At 36.4% G+C, this 22473-nt stretch overlaps 1 protein-coding gene across 6 annotated transcripts in view; it reads right to left on the bottom strand.

The window, feature by feature from the left end:
- Window positions 1–22473, bottom strand: part of pard3ab (par-3 family cell polarity regulator alpha, b) — a 76155-nt gene that overhangs the window by 43943 nt on the left and 9739 nt on the right. For 3 of the 6 annotated variants that reach the window (XM_042718803.1, XM_042718806.1, XM_042718805.1), the window contains exons 2-8: window positions 15705–15806; window positions 6725–6890; window positions 6423–6604; window positions 4520–4663; window positions 1099–1178; window positions 996–1007; window positions 432–515 (exon numbers count right to left, since the gene is read on the bottom strand). In XM_042718803.1, coding sequence (XP_042574737.1) covers window positions 432–515; window positions 996–1007; window positions 1099–1178; window positions 4520–4663; window positions 6423–6604; window positions 6725–6890; window positions 15705–15806 — 770 coding nt within the window. The remainder of the gene's footprint in view (window positions 1–431; window positions 516–995; window positions 1008–1098; window positions 1179–4519; window positions 4664–6422; window positions 6605–6724; window positions 6891–15704; window positions 15807–22473) is intronic. The other 3 variants (XM_042718804.1, XM_042718808.1, XM_042718807.1) reach the window with 1 other exon arrangement.

Below are 22473 nucleotides of genomic sequence, written 5' to 3'. Positions count from 1 at the left end.
GCTCGCTGCCCGGAGGGAGATACAGCTCACAGATATAAAGCTGCTTTTAGCTAGATTAGTTTGCCTGGTGACCGCTCACATACAGATGCTGTTTAGATACTCTATCTCTTCTGGACAGACTCTTATGGACTCTCTGCAGAGGAAAGACTTTCAAGTAAACTAAAGCAGAGCTCTTGCTGGGTTCAGAATACGGCAGCAACCAAAAAAATAGAATAAAATTAATTTTAAATGTATTAATATACTATTCAAGAACATTTGTGCTAAACATTCACAAAAAATGTTGTATAAATGTGCGGGGTTTATTTTTTAAGCACTCGTGCTCATGAGTATGGTCTATGTTCAGTGGTTGAGTTTCCCAAGCTAAAAACAATTGATTTTATTTTATTTTTGGTCCTTTTATTTATATAACAATGGAGTTTGGTGGTTGTTACCTGCGGTCTCGTCCACTGAAAGGCACCACATGGATACCAAGAGGACCTCCGTCATTGGACACTTCCACCAATTTCACGATATCACTGGAGGACCGAGGGGAAAAAAGAAAACAAACCATCAGAGAGAGTATATAATCATGCTGTTCCATGTAAAGATGAATGGAGGTGGAGTAAAACAAAGTAGGGCGGAGCCAGAATGCATAAGGCGGAGTGATGACATGCAAAGAGTCAGAATGCTGTGATTCAGCTGTCACACAAACTGCACTTTTGCATCTAGATATACATTGTATTTGTTGGTCATGCATCTATAAAGACTAAAAAGTTTGTCTTAAATGTGTGCTAGCATTTTAGCCATTATGTTTATCAAAGATTCACACCAAAACACTCATTTTGGCATCAATGCCATCACATCTAGAAAGTGACAGACAGAACTGTGAGAGACTCGAGCGAGAGTTTAGATGACAGTTTATGAGAGATTAATCCAAAACATTTCAATCTAATCTCAGCGTTTAGAAAATAAGTCATATTTTACAATAAAACTCGAGAGCCGAAACATTTTATTACCTGCAAATCAAACTGACAGCATGAAGGAGAGATTCGCATAAAATAAGAGATAAGATCACCGCTGCTATCAGTCAGAGTGTGTGTGTGTGTGTGTGGTACTTACTCCAGCGATCTCACTCCCATGTGATCTAAACACGTATCCGCACGTCCCACTGGCTCAATTCTACCATTCTCCTCCTCATCCTGCAACAAGAAGAAAACCGCTTAACCCACAATGCATTGCACTCAACAAAAACCTTCCAAGAAATACATTTGACATTAAAAGAACAATGTAGCATGCATCAATAAATAACAAAAGAATCACAATGTAAACATGACATGAAAGGACCTGGGGGAAGATTTCTGCAGGGAGATCTGAAGTTCTTCTTTTTCTATACAGTTTGAAGGAATTCATTCTCCGTTTGTACCGGGGATGTTTCTCCTGATACACCATGGATCAGGTGAGAGGTACACAAGAGCTCATGCTCACTACTGTGTCACCTGATTATTTGAGTAGCACCACACTACCACTGACACACACACACACATTAAAGTTTCAGTAGACAATGGGTCCTTATTCTGCAGCCATGACCACGCTATGTTTTTGAATACATGCTCTGCAAGACGTTGAAAGTATTTTTCATCTAATTTAACACTTTTGTACCTAATACTGTCATACAATCTGTAATTTAAAAAGAAAAATGATACACACATAACTCTAGATGTAACACAACACTGGGCCTGAGACAGTTTACATGCATTATTCATCTTAAGGGAGCGGTGACTGTGAACAAAAAAAGGGGGGAAAATTTAAGAAATAGAATAAGAAAAAAACTAAAAAGAAAAACTAAAGAAAAAAAGAAAAAAAAACAAGAAAAAAGACAAATATCCAAACTACAACAAAAAAGGATAAAAAAAGAAAGGAATACTATGAAAGAAAAAAGAAAAGAAAAAAAACAACAGGGATAGAAATGAAATCACTGAAAACAGAACTAGAAAAAAGAGAAAGAAAAAAAAGAAAACGAAATGAAAAAGAAAAAGAAAGAAAGAAAAAGTTCAATATAAAACTAAAAAATAAAATGAAAATGAAAGTATAAGTAAGGTAAAAAAGAAGAATAAAAGAAAAGAAAAAGAAAAGGAAAAAAACTATGAAAAAACAAAAAGCACAGAAAATAAACAAAACACAAAAAAGAATTGGAAACAATAAAAGTCACAGAAAAAGCTGAAGAAAAAACTGTTTCTCTATTACCCCTGTGGTTTCTAAGTCTCTCCATCTCTCTCTATATAGGGCAGTTGGTCAATCACTCTTTTCCTCTGTGACCAAGAGTTTTCAAAAGTGTAACAGTGGAAAAAACAATGGAAGCAAGTAGAGAAAATAGCTGTGACACACAATACACCCTCTACGGCAGACACAAGCATTGCGTCTTATTTAACAGCTGCTAATATGACAAAAGAGTGTGTGTGTGTTTGACAGCATAACTGTATCAGAACGACACCACTGGCCTTCTGACAAAATCCAACATGCTTGGAATGATCAGAGACAGCTGCCAAGCCATTGTCCTGCTCGGATCTGATCCAAACCTTTCTCTCGGCGAACACATATTGCAACCAGCGATTGTTTTCCATGGTGACTGAGTAACCAAGCATTTTTCTGGGATTCTCCTAAACTGAAATGACTAACAGCGCAAGAAAGTCTAAAGTATAAACAGTCTGTTTATATTGAACACACATCGTTTCCCTCACTGAAGCTGCACATTAATATATGCTTTCATCAGCAAAGCCGATGGGACAAATACACATTCACAGGATAAAGACCTCGTCCTAATTCAGTCAATTATTAGTTTAGGTTCGAGCATTATTCCTGCTCTTATTTAGGTGAGCCTCACTTCAGTTTGCTGAGGTGTTGCTAGGCATGACAAGAAATGGGGAAAGAAGCAACAAAGGAAAGTTTAGTCTGTCATCCTTGTCCATTATTAACTGGTGAAAGAAAAACAGACCTATCTATCTATGTCTACGAGTCTATATCAAACTATCTATCCATCCATCCTTCCACCTGTCTTGTCTATCCGTCCGTCCATCCATCTAAACATGGTACATGTTTTTTCATGTACCATCTATCTATCCATCTACTCGCCTATATACCCACCTACTTGTCTGTCTGTCTGTCTACCTATCTGTCCATCAGTCTATCCATATGTCAATCTATGAAGTGAATATGTATATCAACAAAGTGAATATGTATATCAGAATAAGGAAATACTGAAGAGAAAAACCGATAACAGATACAACTGACCTACAGCAGCACCTACTGGAGAGAAACTGAGAGAAAAAAAGAGAGATCTATATATAGTCTTATCTCATTAGCAGTCTAAAGCTGAGAGTGATTTATAATCGCTGTTTTACCTTTATGATTAATTACAGACACACACACACACACACACACACACACACACACACACACACACACACACACACACACACACACACACACACACTCTCTCCCCTCCTCCACACCAGCCCTCTCTCCCTGGATCTTCTCTCTGATACACCACACATCTTTTCACTCTCTACATACTGAATGCAACTGATTTCACTATTCTTCAATTCCAGTCAAGAAAACACAATATAACACAAATACACACAGTTTATTAGCATCATTCAGACCTCATTCACAACCCTTTCTTTTTAACAGTACAGTAGTAGTACGAGTCATGGCATGTTTCTTTAATAAAGATTTTTGTTTTATAAATATATTTATATTTCTGTTTTAAGCATACATTTCAATGTACATAAAGCATTGAACTACAAGTAATCTTGGGGTAAAGACTCACACTGTAAAGCACAGTGTGCTGTGCCTTCAAGAAACAACCCCTTTACATGTCAAGTGAACAACAATGCTTTGATCTGCTAAGACTGTGGTTTTGCTGTCAAGTCCAATATAGTTTTTAAGTGTGCCATCCTTTAATAGCAGCCTTTTTACAAAGTCTGCATTACATGGTGACATATTCACGAAACAATGTGCGCTGAAATGTGTGCATTAACTTTTTTAAAAATTGTACACAATTAAGCTGTTCTTTCCTAACACTGGGATCCTTCTGAAGGATATGGAGAGCAGCAGGCACCACACACAGCTAGAAACTGCTGGGTTTGATGCACTTTCACACATTTTACTGTTATTTTCTGGTGTTTAGCAATAATAGGATTTATCCAGCTTTCCACTGATTACCCAACCATGACTGGCCTAGCCAAGTATCTTTTGTCCCAGTATACAATGACGTTCATTTTTTGTAGATGTATTTATCCATCTTACATGAAAAAAAGTGTGGACATTCAATGATTAATTTTTTCAGCCTGGTTTCAATGAATGATCTTTTTGTACTTGGCAGAACGTTTTGAAATGTTGATTTCTTAAGAAACTTGACGTTTAACATTAGGGTTGCACAATTTATAGAAGTAAAACCAAATGGCTTAGTGATTTAGAGTTACACAGCCCTACTTAAACAGCAAAATATACATATAAAGATCTAGATCATTACAGTCCCAACCTGTTCCTGTCGCTCCAGCCAGTGGTCCACCATGGGATGATTGGCACTGAGTGAGGAACGGGCCTTTTCACGCTGAAACTCTTTCTGATTTGACCGCTGCCCTGCATCACGAGGAAGACTACGATATGTGTCGACACCTCGGCCCTGAACAGAAAAAAAAAATATATTTTTACTCCATAAACTCCTTGTTAACTCTTTAGTTATAATGATAATAATGATTCACATGCACATGGATGGTCAGATCACTATTTAATATAACAGTAAACCACCATATATGCCCAAATATTTTTGGTCTGTGAGGACTCTGTGCGGATGGATAAGAAAAAGCTGTAAATCAAAGCCTCATACTACAAAGGAATAACCAAGATGAGAGAGAGTGAGAGCAAGCATGAAAGAGCAAGCGAAATCCATAACTCATTGTCTGGAGAGTTTTATGACTAGCATTGACATAAGCATTACTCTGCTAGAAGGAGAAAAGACAGAGAAATGATGGTCACATCAGCAAATGCTTTAAATGAACCCACACACGCACACAATAAATTTAACACACAAATAGCAGCTCAACATTCTCTGCCATCACACGGCTTGTTTATTGAGCTCTTACTGTTTGTGAGATGTGGGGTTGTGAACCATTCAGAAATGACAGTAAATGTTCGTAGAGATGTTATGAAGGGTGATGTGACCTCTGCTTCGAAAGGTGACAGATTTATCGCATATGATCTGAGAAACAAAGCAGGAAACCAACGGCCTCCAAACAGCAATACAGCATAACAAATCAGAGAGTAAAGTCAGCTGCCCACTTAGCACTTACCACCTCTAAATATCTTGACAACCTTTCTGTGAACATTAATAGAGTGATACAGTGCCAGGTCACTTTTATCGTGGCACTGGTTTAGGATGCATTTTGTCTATTCATCCTTCTATTAGGGGTTTTCAAAAAGTCTTTGTTTAATTAGTTAGAAGCTATGAATCAACTGTGAATTACACCATCACAAACTTTCACTTGAAGCAAAACTGATTTAAAGAATTGGACAAAAAGATAAGACCATGTACTTCACTTTAATGAGGGAAAAGACAATCCCATCAAACATTACAAATGTTTTAATCAGATTAAAAAACAATGGAGAAATAAAGTTATTAGTGTAAAGTTAATTTATATAGAAATAATATATTTTAAGTTTATTGCAAAATTTGTATGTATGTATATATATATATGCATGCAAATATTTAAGTATTTAAAAAGTGTATTGAGACAGACTATTATCTGTAGAGCTTCATGGGAGTTTGTATTCCACGCTGAGCTCTTTTGGTGCAATTTGTTATTTATTAAAATATTTCTCGAAATAATGCAAACTGATGGCTTCAACAAAAGCATATACCATTGATTAACAACCTTGGAAATCACAAAAGCTCTGTCTTTCATACACACAAGTACTCTGGCTCTTTTGCCCCAAGGCTGCACAGGCTGGCTTTGCCAAGCCAACATCAAAGTTAGTTCACTAACTTTACCTTCTATAAAATGAATGGAATTTTTACTTCTAGAACTCGTACTCGATAAGCATCAGAGAAGGTCATTAAATGGATAGTTTACCCAAAAATCACATTTTTGTTGATCCAAACCTGAATGAATTTCTTCCACAGAACATAAAAGAAGATATTTTGAAGAATGTTTCAACTGTTTGATCCATACAATGAAAGTCAATGAGTTCCAAATAACACATCATTGTACAGACAAATTAAGGTCAAAATAGCTTCTTTTGAAGAAGAATTAAAGTCCTATAGGTTTTGGAATGACATGAGGTTGAGTAAATGATGACAGAATTATCATTTTGGGTGAAATATCCCTTTAAGTCATTTATGTTCCTCCACTATAAATGTTTGGAGCTTCACAGCAGCTTCATACCTTCCTCTCCAGACTGTTGGTGCCGGTGGGGAAATGTGGTTTCATGAAGCCGGCGGTTGTGGACCAGCGTGTGGGATTTTTTCTGGAAGGTTCTTCGGGTTGTGAACCAGGCTCAGAGAATGACATTGCTGTCAGGTTCAACAGTGCTGGATCGCTACTGCGACGAACATGCAAAGGCATGTCTGTGAGAAACAGAGAGACCAATGAGTGACACAAAAGGCCACAACTTCCACAGCAGTGGCACATTTCAAACTTTTAAAGACCTAGACAACTTTATGAGAGTCTCTTTATCTGTCTCTTACTGGTTCGAAGCGTGGATGTGGTGACCTCTATCTCGCTGTGGGGCAGGTACGGTTGGAAGGCAGATGGCTCTCCAGAGAAGAGCTCAGGCGACTGGGTGCCTGTTGAACTCGCGCTGGTGCCGTCACCTCCGACATGAGGCTCTTGTTCGTCAAAGACTGCCACCAACTGCAACGAGAAACAGAGATAGAAAGAGTGAGAAAGAGGTGTTTACATTTAAGAGAGTGAAAATGTAATAGGATGTCTCTCTGCCCCGATGTCAGTGTGACAACATTCTAGTTGACTGAATGCTCACTTGCTCTTTCAGACCAGTCCTGTTTCAGTTTTCTACTAAATATCAATGCTTTACATCTATTTTTATGCCTTGCAAATTTTAACTTTTTTTTTTGTTTTGTTTTGTTTTTTTGGGCAATTCTGCAGATTGTCATATAATGCTGTCTTGCTGGCTAACATGAATGAAGTTTGGTTGAAATAATTGGCTTGTAAAATACCATTGTTTTCCAGCCTGGTTACAGCTGTATAATTTCTAGTTTGCTGCAGTTTCTTTTCTGTCTTTTTTTTTTTTTGGTAAAGAAAAATATATAATTATAATGAACAAAAAAATGTTGGTAACTCTATACAATAAGGTTCAGTTTGGTATCAATAGTCAATACATCTGTTGTCACTAAACTAACAATGAAAATAGTTTTTTTTATTGTTTTAAAATTTTTAAATTATTTATTAATGTAATTCTCATTTGTAAATAATATATTAATAGATTTATGGAGATTTGAACATTAACCTATATTAATAAATGACATACATGATAAAGTGTTGTAAAAGAAACTATACATTTAATATAAATAAAAACTACTGTTAAAATGTTTGGGGTCTGACTTTTTTTTTGGGTGGGGGGGGGAGCATTTATAACATAAAAATATATATTTCAAATAAATTCTGTTCTTTTGAGCTTTCTGTTCATCAAATAATCTTAAAAAAAAAAAGTGGAAGAAGAAATGTTTCTTAAATGACCAAATCAGCCTATTAGAATTATGCTGAAAATTCAGCTTTGCCATCGCAGGAATAAATTACATTTTTAAATATTTAAATATATACTAAAATTGAGAATGTTCATTAGCAATCATTAGCCAAAATGCAATATGGCCTGATATGAAATGATTATTGTGGAACTCATTGGTGTCATAACATAAAATCTGACCAGTGCCAACAACCATAAAAGACAAGAAAAAACACCTACAGCCAGCTTTTCACTTGATTATTCCTTGGAAACTCTGAAACATAGTTACTCCTGCGTACAAAGAGTCATGTAGCTTTATGAAGTCTGTAGAGAGCTTGAGCGTGTGTGTGGTGTCCTCATTTAGAGCAGGACGCTTTCATCACTGTGTCCCTCAAGACACTAGTGTATTTGGGACAGAAGGCAACATCTCATGCTACAAAGTGAACATCTGGTCTCAATTATGCGTGTGTGTGTCAACATGAATGATAACACTTGAGGCACTGGTTCAGTGGGTGGGTTGTAATGGTTGGACACACCCAGTGCATTTGATGCTTGTACTGACTGATGGAGATTTGGACCAATCACAGAAGCGCTGCTAAAGGGCACACTACCCAGAATCCACAGGGATGGACCCCTCTGAGGCTTTTCATGAGCGTGTTTTGCAACCCACAATCTTGGATGTGGGAAATAAGATACTGAAATGTGTGTGTGTGTATGTGTGTGTGTGTGTGTGTGTGTGTGTGTGTGTGTGTGTGTGTGTGTGTGTGTGTGTGTGTGCGTGTGCGTGTGTGTAAGAAGAACAGCCTGGATTATCTCAAACATGATGAGTCTGGAATCATACTCATGGGAACGAACATTTACGCAACTATTTGAGTGTGTTTGTACAATACACGTTTAAAACTTTGCATTGTTACAATTATATGACCAGTGAGGCTTTCAGTGTTTCACAGCAGATCTTCAGAGTGCAGCCAGACCTTCAGCTCTGTTCACAAAACACACATACACACACACACACACACACACACAGAAATGCCCCACAGAAACCTATTTACCTGTGACACAGATTCCCATGAGACAGATCTGCTCTTAACACGTTTGAGGCTTAAACACTAAATCTGCTCTCTCTCTCTCTCTCTCTCTCTCTCTCTCTCTCTCACACACACACACACAATTTACAAATCTAAACAAGGACATATTACAGACTTCTATTGTTTTTAAACTCAAAAGCCTTAAACTTAAAAAAGAAAGTGCACTTAAAAGAATAAAAAATACACATTATTTACTCTAATTAAATACAAATAAGGACACCTGCTACTGAAGATTTTGATTTCAAATAAATGTTAAAATGCAATTCTTTTGAACATTCCATTAAGAAGAATGTATGAAAACGTACCAAGGTTTCTACAAAAACATTAAAGGATTAGTTCTCTTCCAGAATAAACATTTCCTGAAAATGTACTCACCCCCATGTCATCCAAGATGTCCATGTCTTTCTTTCTTCAGTCGAAAAGAAATTAATGTTTTTGAGGAAAACATTCCAGGATTTTTCTCCATATAGTGCACTTCAATGGTGCCCAATTGGTTGAAGGTCCAAATTGCAGTTTCAATGCAGCTTCAAAGGGCTCTACATAATCCCAGCTTAGAAATGAGGGCCTTGTCTAGTGAAACGATTGGTCATTCAAATGCTCCCATTGTGTGGGGAAGTTGTGGCCTAGTGGTTAGAGAGTTTGACTCCTAACCCTAAGGTTGTGGGTTTGAGTCTCGGGCCGACAATACCACGACTGAGGTGCCCTTGAGCAAGGCACCGAACCCCCAACTGCTCCCCGGACGCTGTATGTCACGTCACGTCACTCACTCACCATTTAAGACCAATATATGGAAGAATCCTGGAATATTTCCCCTTTATTTCTTTTCAGCTGAAGAAAGAAAGACATGAACATCTTGGATGACATGGGGGTGAGTAAATTTTCAGGAATTTTTAATCTGGAAGAGAACTAATCCTTTAAACAGCTGTTTTCAACACTGATATTAATAAGACTGTTTCTGAAGGATCATGTGACACTGAAGACTGGAGTAATGATGCTGAAAATTCTGCTTTGCATCAAAGAAATAAATTACATTTTAAATGATATTAAACAGTTATTTTAAGCAGTAATAATATTTCACAATTGAACTGTTTTACTGTATTTTTAATCAAACATATCCAGACTTGGTGATGAAAAAATTTAATAAAAACTACATATGCATACACTAACATATTCACCATTATGGGGTGAAATAGGTGTCTTGGTAAACACATTTTAATTGGTCACAAGAAGTTCATCAACAAGAAATCATTTCATATGTACACACTCACACAAGTGCATGATTTATCCCCACTACAGAAACAAAAGGGCAGTGCAGTGAAGAAAAACAGATGGCAAAACAATGGAGATTAAGGTGAAAGATGTATGAAGACGTGAGGAATGTCTTTAGCTGGAGTGTATCCATGCGTGCGTTCCTTGCTGCTTTAAACAATCCATACCTCAACGAACTATAGCATTACAAATAACACTGTAGTGCTGTTCTTCATAAGGTTGAGTAATTCTTTACTGGTTACCTAAACAAACATGACATCTCATGTATTATTGGAAATGCACACACAAACACAGTAGCATTACAGGCGAACCAGCAATAGCGGCGTTGAGAAATCCCTCCATGTGTTTCACAATGGCTCTAAAAACAAGAACTCACTGACCTGACTACACAAATCACATCTTCACACACACTGGAGGTCAACAGAGGTTTGTACGTGCCAAGTGTGCTGACAGGAAGTTCCCAGGAGAACATTTGTATACTTCCTGTGAGGATATTAATTTCCTCTCTTTAAAAGGTTATGATCTTTGAGCTTCACAATCTGTTGAACCCACCTCGCTCTGACACAAACACACACACTCTGCCCTATAGCCGAGTTTACACATAACTGACCGTATGAGTCTGAACCCGACCAAAGGAGAGGAGACCACAGTTTATCTTCAGCTGGACAGTTACAGCTGTAAAATCTGACTGGATGAACAATTTTCAAAGCTGTTGTAAAACAGCCAGCACACACATGCACAGAAGTGTCATGTGCCCCTTCAGATCCAGGTTAATGCATTTGGTATCAAGAAGTGGTGGGTAGCACATATATATTCCAACCAAATTTTGGAGTGTTTCTATGGTCATTTTTGCCCCGTTCATCAAGCACAGAATTACTAAAATCACTCACTCACAATCTATAATCCACTCTGGACAATTTCCACTTCAGTTCATCCCAAAGGTGTTCGATGAGGTTGAGGTCAGGGCTCTGTGCGAGCCAGTCAAGTTCTTCCACATCAAACTCATCCAACCATGTCTTTATGGACCTTTCTGTGTGCACTGGGGAACAGTCATGCTGGAATAGACAAGGGCAGGTTACAGACTCACGCATCAGAATGCCAAACAGAGAAGTGTGATTGGTCTCTCCACAGCAGATGTTTCCACTGCTCCAGAGTCCAGTGGCTGCATGCTTCACAACACTCCATCCAACGTTTGGCATTGCACTTGGTGATACGAGACTTGCATGCATCTGTTTGGCCATTGAAACATTCCATAAAGCTCCCACCGCACATTTTTACAGGCTTATATTAATACCAGTGGTAATTTGGAACTCTTCAGCCTTACATATACTCATTGTGGTCAACATTTAAGAGTGAATTAGCATAGAGATTACCTTAATGGGATATTCACCCCCCAAAAAATTATTTTAACATAATTTGCTTACCCTAATGACATTTTAGACCTGTGTGACTTACTTTCCTTTGTGGATCATAAGATATTTTGAAGAATGCTGGTAAACAAACAGTCACTGGTAGTCAATGGCTTTCATAGTATGGAAAAAAAACAACAACAGATGACTGCCAGCAAATGTTTGGTTACCAAATGTCTTCTTTTGTGTTCAACAGAAGAAAGAAAGCATGCCCATCCTAAAGGTATTTTTGTTGTAAATTGTGCCTAACAACACTCCTTAACCCATATAAAACCAGTGTCACCGAGAGCAAACAGTCTCTCGTGGCTCACTGCTTCAATTCCTCCTGAGGCCTGTTGCTAATGGAAACGAGTTTGTGTTTGAGACGGCCACACCAGCTCACAGCACTTCAATTCTAACGCATCTATGCGATGATTAACTGACCACTGGTGGCAAGGGAAATCTTGGTCACACTCTGCATGTTCATACACACACGCTCCGCATCATGTGATCAGAACCGAACACAACACTGCCTGCAGCACCAATTCACAGACACTTCCTGTTAAGATGCCACCACTCACACACTTCCTCAAGCCTTGAGGAAAACATCCACACAAACAAGACGTCCACACGTACATTGTCTGACCAGAAGCAGCACTTATATACTCTAAAACCCCCTTTATAAAACATAACACTCCCCCTCCACAATAGAATATAGAACACTGTCACACAAAAGGGTATAATATAAAAAATAAAAGAGCTTTGCATTGCTCAATACCTGACAGAGGGCCAACCATTAGCAGTTTCATTGTTAAGACAAGCCATGGTGATAAAAAAGTGGGAAAGAGAGAGAGAGAGAGAGAGAGAGAGAGAGAGAGAGAGAGAGAGAGAGAGAGAGAGAGAGAGAGAGAGAGAAGAGATGATGCATGTTTACGCTGAATCTTTGGTGCCCTCTACTGTCTTACAGCAGAACTGCATCGTCAAAGTTTTTTTTTTTTTTTTTGGTGGTGCCCTAAAAAAGTTTGATTCTACACAGAAAATAATTTTCGACTTGTTCTACATATGGAAAAAATATACAGGGCAAGGCACTGCATCACAAAAAAATGTAAAAAAATATATAAAGGCATAAAACTGAAATATCACGTTAATATGAGGCTGATAAAATCAAGTTCAATTAATTGAGAAAATGTATGTTTCATTTTACTAAACTTTTACAAGGTGCATAAAAAGAGAACATGGATGATAAAGAAATGTCCACCCACAGGAATTACACCATTAATACAAGAAACACATTTTTTGTTTTCACAAATTAAGGGAAGAGTTTATTTTCTGTGGAAAAAAATAATATATGAATTAATAATTTTTTTATGTTTTTCAAAAAAGTATTTTAAGCTTGTCCAAAAATGCATTTATTATCAAAACAACAAGAAAGTTAGAGTAATATAGTGAAATATTTGTATATATATTTATATATTTGAATATATTTTAAAATGTAGTTTATTCATATTCCTTTCATACAATATAAAAATGGTTGTGCTAGATAATTATTTGCGTCTTCAGCATTTCTTTGAGGATTCTTTGATAAATATAAAGTTTATCTGAAATAGACATTTCTGAAACACTGTTAGTTCTTTAATGTCACTTTTGATCAATTTATGCATCACTGCTAAATAAGTATTAATTTCTTTAAATAAAACTTGACCTCAAACTTCTGAAGGGTAGTAAAATAAAACAGAAATGACTACAAACTAGTTTTAGTTTAAGTTTTGAATACATTAAACCACGTAAAACATTTAAAATTATACCCGTTAACACAGTAACTTAACATACCTTCAAATTCCAAAATATAGAAAAACTTAATAAAAAAATAAGATACTATGAAAAACTAAAATAAAGAAAATATATTTTAAACGTAAAACATATTTGAATTATACAGATTACATATTTAAATTAAACGCAAAAATTTTTTAAATTATATGAATTTATTTACTAAAATACCTTAAATACTTAAACTAAAATATAGAATAAATAAATAAATAAATAAATAAAAATACATACACACACACACACACACACACACACACACACACAAAAAAAACCCCTAAAAATAATAGGCACTAAGTAAACAAAACTAAAATGAAAGGACAGGTAAAACATAAATAAGAAGTAAATTAAGAACACAAAACTATAATATGCCTGATATGAGTGTGTGTTTGCCTGGGTTTGTGCATTTAGCCTGAAATGGACTATGGTTCACCACAGACAATTATAAAACTGGTTATGGATCATTAATATTAGACAGTCCACATTTGCGCAGAGAGTTTTTAAAATACATGTGTGAGTTCCTGTGCTGTTGTGTGATTCCAAGTTGAATGAGTCACACTAAACCACATTAAAGCGGTATTGCAGCACTTCCTGTTTGCGGACAGTGTTTCCTGTGACCACAGGTGCAGCGTGAGTCATTCAGTAAATCTGTGTGAGATACCAGGATGTGACGTGTGCACTGGCTGATAGAAGGTATGGCCTTTTTAAGGTAAAACTAGACACAATCAGCTATAAATGTGTGAGCGTAACCCTGGTGGAATGATCTCACACACTCCCTCAGGCACAGATGTGAAGTGTCTTTTATTTCACACAGGGAACTAAATTAACACACACACGCCCAGACACACCCACCACATCAAACACACAACTACATTCTAGCACAGTGTCTGTGGTCTCAGTAAGCCGATATCATCTGTTCTGGGTCAGCAACATGCTGCAATGTGGAGAAGACAGCGCACTGCCCGTGTTTGACCAGAGGGGGGCAGAGTTACCCTGCACAGAACCAAAATCTCTCCTTGCCATTTTAATCAGTCATCCATTCATTTTGCTCATTAAATATTCACAACTGTTTACTTTTATGACTTTGAGTGTACAGTACAACTAATTAGAGATGCGGCAATATTAAAATTCTGCTCGGTACCAATAAGCCAATAATTTTGTTCATGTTATGGTCAATAACTGATTAGAATTCTATTGTCAAAATAAACCTAAAATAAAAGTATGTTTTAAAACGTTTTTAATTAAGTTATATAATGATTATATTTATTGTTATTATAATAAATATAACGGACTCAAGCCATATAAGAACAGGAAACATCCACATTATGTAGACTGCTATTAATACAATTACAATTTACAAATAATAATAATAACAACAATAATAACACCACCACCAACAATTATTATTATTATTGCCAATAACTGATAAATGACCAAAAATAAAATTTTACACTATTCTGTCAAAATAAATAAAAACTAAAAGTCTAAAAACTAAAATCAATTGTTTTACATTTTTAAATGGTTAAAAATTATATTTTGAATAACAATCATCAATTTTGTTGTTAGTATTTTTATTATATCATATTACTGATATTATTAATAAGGGGCCCAAGCAATGTACATGTAAGGAAAAGGAAATTCACAACATTACAAAGACAAATAATAATAAATAAATAAACTAATTAATTAATGTAACTGGCATCCCAACATCACAATATGAAAATGGATATTTATTTTATTTTTTGCAAAAAATTACTATCAACAGTGTTATTAAATTATTAATTAATTTTTAAAGATTATATTAAGGTAAATCTAACTGTGAAATATTATTGATCATGCAAAATTAAGTACCCAATATCGAAAGACGTGATAATAAAAAAACATACTACACTATATAAATACTATTGGAAGCTGTCTAATTAGTAGCTTTTCAATTTCTCAAAAACAAACACAAAAGCAGTGGAATGTGTAGAATGTGTTATGAATGACGGAGGCTGGAATTCTGTGGAAACCTGTGGCGTTTCTGCAGATACCATACAGGTCTAGTGACGGCTCAATAGAAAGAATCACTGGAGTTCAGAGAAGTGTGTGTGTGTGTGTGTGTGTGTGTGTGTGTGTGTGTGTGTGTGTGTGTGTGTGTGTGTGTGAGACACCGTCCTCAAATTAGGTCATGGTTATTGGGAGACAACAGTCATCTGATACCTGAAACTAAAATAAATACTACTAAAGCAACACACAGGAGCGCTGCCCATTTTAGCAGAGAATGCTAGCAGTGTGTGTATGAGTGTGTGTGTGTCTGTGTATGTATGTGTGGTGTGTGTGTGTGTGTGTGTGTGTGTGTGTGTGTGTGTGTGTGTGTGTGTGTGTGTGTGTGTGGGTGTGTGTGTGTGTGTGTGTGTTTGAAAGCATGTCTCACTCTGTCTTTGTCATCGGCCACATCACACAGAACATCATCCAGGTCAAGAATTCCTCCATCACCGTGTTCCAGCCGGTACACCTGAACCCAGTACTCTTCACCCTGAGAGAGACACACACAGAGATAACACGGTAAACTTCTGTTTGACTTTAAATTAAGTGAAAGTATTTCTGCACTCTCTCTCTCTCACACACACACACACACACACACACACACACAGAGACTCCATCAGGACACTCTAATCAATGAGGAAGAGCACACACACATAATGAGGGTTTAACTTATCAGCATAATGCACCTGAATCTAGACCATCACCCAGACAGGACAATACACACACACACACACACACACACACACACACACACACACACACACGATCAGCACATAGCCACAGACAACAGAGAGCAACTGTAGGTCAAAGCCACAGAGAGAATGAGAACCGAACTATGGGACAGCAACTTCTGTCAATCAAAACTGAAATGCACTCTCCAGACAGGGGCCTGTAAAAAAAAAAGCAAAAGCAAAAACAAAGAACAAACAAGTAAACAAAAAAACTATAAAATAAAATAAATAATCAGTAACAATAATAATGCTTAATATGAAATGATTATGTAATATTTAATAGAAATAAGATTAATATAAGTAATATTTAAAATATCTTACAGAAATAATAAAACTATAACTGCTATAATATTAACTATTATTATTATTATTATTATTATTAAATTTATTCAGGGACCCAATCCAACTGTAGGAATGACCAGAACATAGAGACTATTATTAACAAAATTATGATTCATTAATAATAATAATGATGATGATGATGATGATGATGATGATGATGATATTTAATATACATTGAATAAACTAATGTAATATTTTAAAGAAATAATAATGATATAAAAATAATTATACTTCTAATAATAATAACCATGATTATTATTAGTAACTATTATTATATTATTACTCATTTGTTGCACATTAATTATTATTATTATACTAATACCAATTATACTAATACTAATATCAAAATTCATACAATAAATTAAAAAACAATAGAAATTAATACATATTTATACTATTTATTGGACAAACATTTTTATAGCGATGGATGAATCATACATGTTTTTGTACTATTTTCCTGGAAGAGTTCTTATATTACGATTTTTTTGTTAATATCTGCTTGGCCTCTAAGCATATAGACATGATCTAGCCACAGAACCCCAAATATGATTTTATGAGGTCATTTAGTTGCTTAGAAAGAGAAAGTGCACCTCTGTAACATAAATGGTACAGGTTTTAGTGCGCCAAAGTTCATAGGTTTTGAAAAACTGCAATCAACTCTAATAAATTATTTAAAAACCATCATCACAGCATAAATTAAGTTTCATCACCGAGTCAAAACAGTCTACAATGAATAAGTAATTGCTTCATTTTGCAGGCCAAACAAAATCATGATGTCAGAGCTTTGAACCAATCAATGCTGACTATACCTGCTTAGCCCAGCCCTTTTCCTCCCTGAGTCTCTTCTGCAGAGAGAAGTGATGCTTCCACATCTCTGACCATCACAATCTGTCTTTCTCCACACACAAAAAAAACCAGACTTGCTTAAAGTCCCTTTCTGTCTCCTCGCCATTCCTTTCTTCCTCTCAGTTGAAAAAACAAATAATCCCAAACGAGGACGCGTTCAGTAACGTGAGAAGTTCACTCTCAGAAAGACCCGTGTGTGTAAGCTGAGAGGAGTGTGCTGTCACAGACAAGTGTGTGTATTTGATACGAGAGCCCATGTCTTATTGAGCAGCCGAGGAGGAGAGACATGTACACAGCAACCGGATATTCAAACTTACTTCAGCTGCTATCCTAACTGTGTTTGCGTGGGTGTATACATGTGTGATGTTTATTAATGCTTTGGTAATGTCATCCCTCGTTTACAAAGCTAATAAAGCTTCTTAAAGTCTCCTGACAGAGAAAGCGCATGTCCGCTAACCCCAAACATGCAGTCCAACAAGGAAACGTCAGTCTCCTCCAACAGAGAGCAAAGTGTTTTCATGAGAAAGAGTCTTTATGAAGCCTCTCTTTTCAACAAACTGGCTCTCTTTCTGCAGGATACAGGAAATAAGAGTCATTTCGCAGTGCTAACTCACACACACTCATGTTCAGCTTAATGTGTGTTTACTCTAAAGAGGCAAGCGGGCATCTGAAATATTTAAAAATATGACAAACAATACTAAGGATTGTGTTCTTACTGTTGTTTGCTACACTGGCCCCATTTACACTGCATGGTTCAAGTGACCCAATTCCGATTTTTTCCTCTCATGTGGCACAGATCGGATATGACCGGTGAACGTGTAAGCAGGAAAAAACAGCATGGATTCCGATTTTCTCAGATCGGATTCAGGCCTCATTCATATGTGGTACTGATCGGATATGAATCGGATACGTGCATTTGCGTGTGCACTGTAAAGCAGACAAATCGGATATTCCCCAGTAAATGCGAGTCGTACGTCATTAAAAAAGGGACGTCAACTCAGGTGGACACCACCAACTGAGATCACATGACTTATTATAGGCGTGATAGAGGACGAGGATACACACAGTGGAAGCAATGCGGAGGTTTCATGTCTTTTAAGGTCTTTGGGGCGAAGAGACAGTGCAGGCAAAAATGCAGGGTTGGTTACAGAAATAAATGAGTTTGAAGACATTTCACGAGATATGGGGAGGCACGGTTTTTAAGCGCTTTTTTTCTCCGCCGTACGAGACCAATGTTTTTGCTGATTTTTTTTTTGTTGACTTTTCAATATATTATGGAAAGCAAAACACTGTATAATTTAATTTGCATCTGCGTCCATTTTATTTCGTGCTGTTTTACTTCCTTTTCCGAGTCAGAACGTCTACGTTTGGTAGTTTCAGCAGTGTATAGTTTAAATGCAAAAATCGGATACGAGTCACTTTTAAAAGATGATGTAAGCGGGTCGTCAAAAAAATCGGATATAGTCAGAAAATCGGATTTGGGCATCAAGACCTGCAGTGTAAATGCAGCCATTTTGAAGCATGAAAAAAAGCATGAATTAACACACAGGCTGTCTACAAAAAACATCAATCAATTCTGTGAGGAGTAAACGCTTTCATTTGATTCAGTGAAGTGATGATCCTACATTCATCTGATGAGGAGATCCAGATCAAGAAATGATTCAGTTTGACTGGAGAGGATTCATTCGAATGACTTCTGTAAAGAGATTCAACTTTTCTAAAGAAGTCAGTTCCCCTCAGAGATACAGTACAGACCAAAAGTTTGGAAACATTACTATTTTTAATGTTTTTGAAAGAAGTTTCTTCTGCTCATCAAGTCTGCATTTATTTGATCAAAAATACAGAAAAAACAGTAATATTGTGAAATATTATTACAACTTAAAATAATAGTTTTCTATTTGAATATACTTAAAAAAAAAAATTTATTCCTGTGATTCAAAGCTGAATTTTTAGCATCATTACTCCAGCCTTCAGTGTCACATGTAACATCCAGTCTATCACATGATCATTTAGAAATCATTCTAATATTCTGATTTATTATGAGTGTTGGAAACAGTTCTGCTGTCTAATATATTTGATGAATAAAAGATTTAAAAAAAACTGCATTTATTCAAAAAAAATAAAATAAAAAATTCTAATAATATATTTTCTTTACTATCACTTTTATCAATTTTAACACATCCTTGCTGAATAAAGGTATTGATTTTATTTTAAAAAAATAAAGAAAAAAAAAAATTACTGACCCAAAATAACTAAAAACACATGTACAGTCGTGGCCAAAAGTTTTGAGAATTACATAAATATTAGTTTTCAAAAAGTTTGCTGCTAAACTGCTTTTAGATCTTTGTTTCAGTTGTTTCTGTGATATACTGAAATATAATTACAAGCACTTCATACATTTCAAAGGCTTTTATCAACAATTACATGACATTTATGCAAAGAGTCAGTATTTGCAGTGTTGGCCCTTCTTTTTCAGGACCTCTCACAATCCGACTGGGCATGCTCTCAATCAACTTCTGGGCCAAATCCTGACTGATAGCAACCCATTCTTTCATAATAACTTCTTGGAGTTTGTCAGAATTAGTGGGTTTTTGTTTGTCCACCCGCCTCTTGAGGATTGACCACAAGTTCCCAATGGGATTAAGATCTGGGGAGTTTCCAGGCCATGGACCCAAAATTTCAACATTCTGGTCCCCGAGCCACTTAGTTATCACTTTTACCTTATGGCACGGTGCTCCATCGTGCTGGAAAATGCATTGTTCTTCACCAAACTGTTGTTGGGTTGTTGGAAGAAGTTGCTGTTGGAGGGTGTTTTGGTACCATTCTTTATTCATGGCTGTGTTTTTGGGCAGAATTGTGAGTGAGCCCACCTCCCTTGGATGAGAAGCAACCCCACACATGAATGGTGTCAGGATGCTTTACTGTTGGCATGACACAGGACTGATGGTAGCGCTCACCTTTTCTTCTCCGGACAAGCCTTTTTCCAGATGCCCCAAACAATCGGAAAGGGGCTTCATCTGAGAATATGACTTTGCCCCAGTCCTCAGCAGTCCATTCACTATACTTTCTGCAGAAGATCAATCTGTCCCTGATGTTTTTTTTTGGAGAGAAGTGGCTTCTTTGCTGCCCTTCTTGACACCAGGCCATCTTCCAAAAGTCTTCGCCTCACTGTGCGTGCAGATGCGCTCACACCTGCCTGCTGCCATTCCTGAGCAAGCTCTGCACTGGTGGCACTCCCGCAGCTGAATCCTCTTTAGGAGACGATCCTGGCGCTTGCTGGACGTTCTTGGACGCCCTGAAGCCTTCTTTACAAGAATTGAACCTCTTTCCTTGAAGTTCTTGATGAACCTATAAATTGTTGATTTAGGTGCAATCTTAGTAGCCACAATATCCTTGCCTGTGAAGCCATTTTTATGCAACGCAATGATGGCTGCACGCGTTTCTTTGCAGGTCACCATGGTTAACAATGGAAGAAGAATGATTTCAAGCATCACCCTCCTTTTAACATGTCAAGTCTGCCATTCTAACCCAATCAGCCTGACATAATGATCTCCAGCCTTGTGCTCGTCAACATTCTCACCTGAGTTAACAAGATGATTACTGAAATGATCTCAGCAGGTCCTTTAATGACAGCAATTAAATGCAGTGGAAAGGTTTTTTTTTGGGATTAAGTTAATTTTCATGGCAAAGAAGGACTATGCAATTCATCTGATCACTCTTCATAACATTCTGGAGTATATGCAAATTGCTATTATAAAAACTTAAGCAGCAACTTTTCCAATTTCCAATATTTATGTAATTCTCAAAACTTTTGGCCACGACTGTATATTGTTATTACAAAATATTTATATTTTAAAAACATAGCTTCTTTTTTTATTTTTATTTTTTTTACTTTTTATTCATCAAAGTATCCTAAAAAAGTATCACATGTTCTGAAAAAATATTAAGCAGCAGAACTGTTTCCAACTTTGATAATGAATCATCATATTAGAATGATTTCTAAAGGATCATGTGCTAATGATCCTAAAAATTCAGCTTTGCATCACAGAAATAAATGATAATTTAAAGTATAATAAATTTAAAAACAATTATTTTAAATTGTAATAATATATCACAATATTACATTTTTTTCTGTATTTTTGATCAAATAAATGCAGGCTTGATGAGCAGATGAGGCTTCTTTCAAAAACATTAAAAATAGTAATGTTTCCAAACTTTTGGTCTGTACTGTACATTCATATAAACGCCTACCTCCGCGATTCGTTTAACATCTCAACCGATTTAAATCGGCACATATTTGTATCGATTTTCAACCGGCTTGTGGTGTATCGTTACATCTCTAATAAGTATGCCTTTCATGAGTTTATCTCTCCCAAAATTGTAAACATTGAGCCTCCCAGGGCTCTAGACTAACTTTTTGCACTGGTTGCACTGGTGCACCTATTTTTTTCTTAGGTGCACCCAAATTTTTGACCGCATCGCATTTAACACCGCATTTTTACAAGTTCACTTTTTTTTTTTAAATCATTGTCCATATAGGCAATATTGACGTGTAGATGATTAACTAACAATCTGGTCAACATAAAGTTCTTTATTTGAAGCACAATTCTACAATAAAGATAACTTACTGAAAAAGTGTTGGTGCTTAAAGTGCTTCACTGAGCTGAAATTTAAACTTAAACATCTCAAGATAAATTAAATAAAAAGAAAATCTAAATTAAGTGTTTAATGGCTTCAAACTGAAAATCTCATGGCTCAATGTCTTACGGACTATCCTCGATTGCAGTCACATGCCCCTCGGATTGCCAACTCCTGTAGTTTGGACTTCTTGATCTTTGGCCTTGGCTAAACCAGATGGCCACATTCTCTCTAGCAGCAAAATCTTCCAGACTTGGCCCCTCTACACTGATTCTGATCAGATCTTCCACTGTGTCTGAATGAAGGGATGCTCTAGTGTCTGATTTGAACAGCTAAACAGTCCCTAAACAGCTTATACTACTGTCTCAGCTATTAAAATAGTTCAGTTTTGTATGTAATAGCAAAGTGATTATATTTCATTTTGTTTTTTTTATTAAGTTAATTTAGAAAAACATTTGGAGCATTTTTTGTTTGTTAAATACAAGTTTTAGTTTTTTTTAAAGTAACGACCAAGCGCCAGCATTAGACAGTAAGCCAGCGTTTGATCAATTTAGCCTTCTCAAATCATCACGACTCGCCTAAAATAAAATCTATAGATAT

Source organism: Cyprinus carpio, chromosome B2 (assembly GCF_018340385.1).
Source record: "Cyprinus carpio isolate SPL01 chromosome B2, ASM1834038v1, whole genome shotgun sequence".
In the NCBI taxonomy this organism is placed as follows: Eukaryota; Metazoa; Chordata; class Actinopteri; order Cypriniformes; family Cyprinidae; genus Cyprinus; species Cyprinus carpio.
Note: the sequence above shows the minus strand (reverse complement) of the source record. Positions and strands in the feature narration are given on the sequence as shown.